Source organism: Pteropus vampyrus, unplaced genomic scaffold (genome assembly GCF_000151845.1).
Source record: "Pteropus vampyrus isolate Shadow unplaced genomic scaffold, Pvam_2.0 Scaffold250, whole genome shotgun sequence".
Lineage (NCBI taxonomy): Eukaryota > Metazoa > Chordata > Mammalia > Chiroptera > Pteropodidae > Pteropus > Pteropus vampyrus.
This window is the reverse complement of record NW_011889031.1, coordinates 219,283-222,031: the sequence shown is the minus strand read 5'-3', so window position 1 is coordinate 222,031 and position 2,749 is coordinate 219,283. Positions and strand designations below refer to the sequence as shown.

Below are 2,749 nucleotides of genomic sequence, written 5' to 3'. Positions count from 1 at the left end.
AAAACTCAGCTCAAAGTGGCCTAAACAAACAAACAAAAAAGAATACTTTTTGGATCCAGATAACGGGACACTCTAGAATACATGAGCTTCAGGCATGGCTGGATCCAGGTGCTGAAGTGCTAGCCAAGTAGTCTCCCGCTCTCCAGCTCCACCTCCTGGCTGCTCTGTGCTGCTACATCATGGGCAGGCTCCCTCCCAGGTGTCCTTCAAAATTTTACACTTGCGACGCGTCTCGATTCAGATGCTAAGTTTTCATCGGCAAAACTTCATCTGCACTTGTATTTCGTAGCTTCTTCGGTTGAAAAAGTAGATTTAGGGACCCGAGTTGTTCCAAACGTACTCAAAAGTTTTGCGGTGATGAACCATCTGATTTTAAATTTAAAACAAATGAGATAAACTGGGAAATTCGGTTGCTCGGTCACACTGGCCACATTTCAGTCACAGCCATTTTCGATCACCTCCTCTCTACCCCATGGTTGTGGGGGAGGGTATGCTGTCCCCCTTGGTTACGGAGATGGCCTAACACACCACACCCGACCCTGGACAGATGAGACAGATGGCAGTTTATGAGCCATGATGTGAGGGAGGCGGACACCACACCACGGAGCGCCACACGGGTGTACTCGGGAATAGAGTGAACGAACAAGCTGTGGCTGCGGGAGGCAGGCTTTGTAGTGACAAGAAGTCAAGGTGACCCCTGACTCCTGCAGGAAGATGGGGTCAGTTGGTTTGACTACCCCCAAGGGCCAGCGTGCAGCTGGCATCTCCTGCGCAGGTGTAAGCAGGCCCCGCACCTGGTCCTCGTGGTGTAGAGGGTTGCCTGGCCGGGGACCTTGTCCCTGTGAGCAGGGTGGGCAGGAGGGCTTGTCATCACTTTAGGTTCTCTCAGTTTTACCAGATGTCAAGGCAGCGCATAATATTGAATCTGGATTTCTGGTTTCACACCAAAGTCACCCCACGCGCCTGGTCCCCGCCATAGGGGACAGTGCCCACCTGCATGATATTTATTTCTGATGTTTCTTGATCAAAATATTCACACATGCACATACAAGAATGTAGTTTCCACAAGGACAAGGATTTTTATCTATCCTCAGTGCCCGGAACAGTGCATGGCGCACACTGGGCACTCAGCAGATGCCCGCTGAGCTCACGAATGGAACAGGAAGGCCAGTGAGGGTCCCATCCTCCTTGTGGGCCCGCCTGAGCCACTAGCCCCGGGAGCCTGGGCACTGTTCCCTTCTCCCCCCACCCTCCGGCCCCCGGCCCGGGTTCTCACCCCCTCCTCCCTACTCCAGGAGCTGGAGACCCACCTCGAGGCCGAGGAGGGGGCCCGGCAGAAGCTGCAGCTGGAGAAGGTGACGACGGAGGCGAAGCTGAAGAAGTTCGAGGAAGACCTGTTGCTTCTAGAGGATCAGAACGCCAAGCTGAGCAAGGTCCGTGGCCGGCGAGCCCCCAGGAGCAGGGGGTGCGGGCACGCGGGTGGGCGCGTGGGTCTCCCCTGTATCTGCCCCCCGCCAGCCCTGCCTCCAGGGCCTTTGTCACTCTCGGCGTGGCTGTGTTTCCCTTTCTCTCACTTGCATCCCTTTGTCACACTGTCACCCAAGGAGGCGTTCATTGAGCAATTACTGTGTCGTTAGACACCCCAAAGCCGCGTGGCTGAAACGGCCACCGTTTCATTGATGGCCACCATTTCGTTGTCCTGCCGGTGGCGGCCGTCACACAGCGGCTGCGGCTGGGCGTCTGGGGTCTCGGTGCTCCTCCGTGTGGCCTCCCTCCCCACAGGACAGCCTGGGTTCTGACATGGCAACTCAGGACTCTGAGAAAGCGGGAAAAGCAGCCGGGCCTCTTCGAGGTTTACGCCGGGCACTGACACAGCGTCCCCTCCACGGAGCTCTCTAGATCAGGTGGTGGCAGACATCTTTAAGAGGCCAGAGAGGAAACATTTGTGGGCCACTCCATTTCTGTTCTGCCGGTGCTGAGTAAGAGCAGCCACAGACTATGTAAATCGGTGGGCGTGGCCATGTCCCAATAAAACTTTATTTATAAAAATGAGCAGCGGGCCAGGTTTGACCCGCAGGCTGTGGATTACAGACCACTGAGCTTAAAGCAGTCACAGCTTCAAGAGGTGGCGACTTCGACTGCACCGCTGGATGGGGACCCAGCGAAGAACCTTTGACCCGCCACAGCCAGGCCTGGGCTAGGCACAGGGGACATGCCACTGAGCTAACTAGAAAACCGTCTGTGCCCTCACAGGTGGAGGAAAGGGACCCTCAACAAGTCACTAGAGCAAATCCACACAATCACACTCTGTGACTTAATTGTAAACTGGGTCAGGAAGGAACAGAAGATGGGGACGGAGTGGCCCCACCTGCTCTGGGGGGCGGGGCAGGCGATTTTAGGGTCCCAGACGATCCCGATCCGTGCCTGCACGGAGAGCTCAGGAATGCACGGAAGTTTTCCAGAACATTCCCACAGTGCTGTAGCTATTGTACTCCGTTCTATCTCTTTCTTTTCAAGGGTCTTGCTGACCCGCCCCGCGGATCCTCAAAACCGCTCGTGGTTTGGGGAGCCCTGCCCCAGGCTGGCACCTCTCATGTCGCGTGCTCAGGAGGCGTAGGGCGAGCCCGTTGCCACGCAGACCCCGATGCAGCAGGTCTGGGTGGCGCCGAGGGCTGGCTTCCCTGACAAGCTGGGCTGGCGCGGGGCTCTTCGGCCGTGATGCATACCTTGGGCAGTGGCGCGGGTCCAC

The 2,749-nt window shown here is 56.7% G+C and overlaps 1 protein-coding gene across 1 annotated transcript in view; it reads left to right on the top strand.

Annotated features, from left to right (window-relative positions):
• MYH14 (myosin heavy chain 14) overlaps positions 1-2,749 on the top strand; it is a gene marked incomplete at its 5' end in the record, with an annotated part of 74,578 nt that overhangs the window by 46,677 nt on the left and 25,152 nt on the right. Inside the window, one exon of the mRNA XM_023520162.1 lies at positions 1,296-1,465. Coding sequence (XP_023375930.1) covers positions 1,296-1,465 — 170 coding nt within the window. The remainder of the gene's footprint in view (positions 1-1,295; positions 1,466-2,749) is intronic.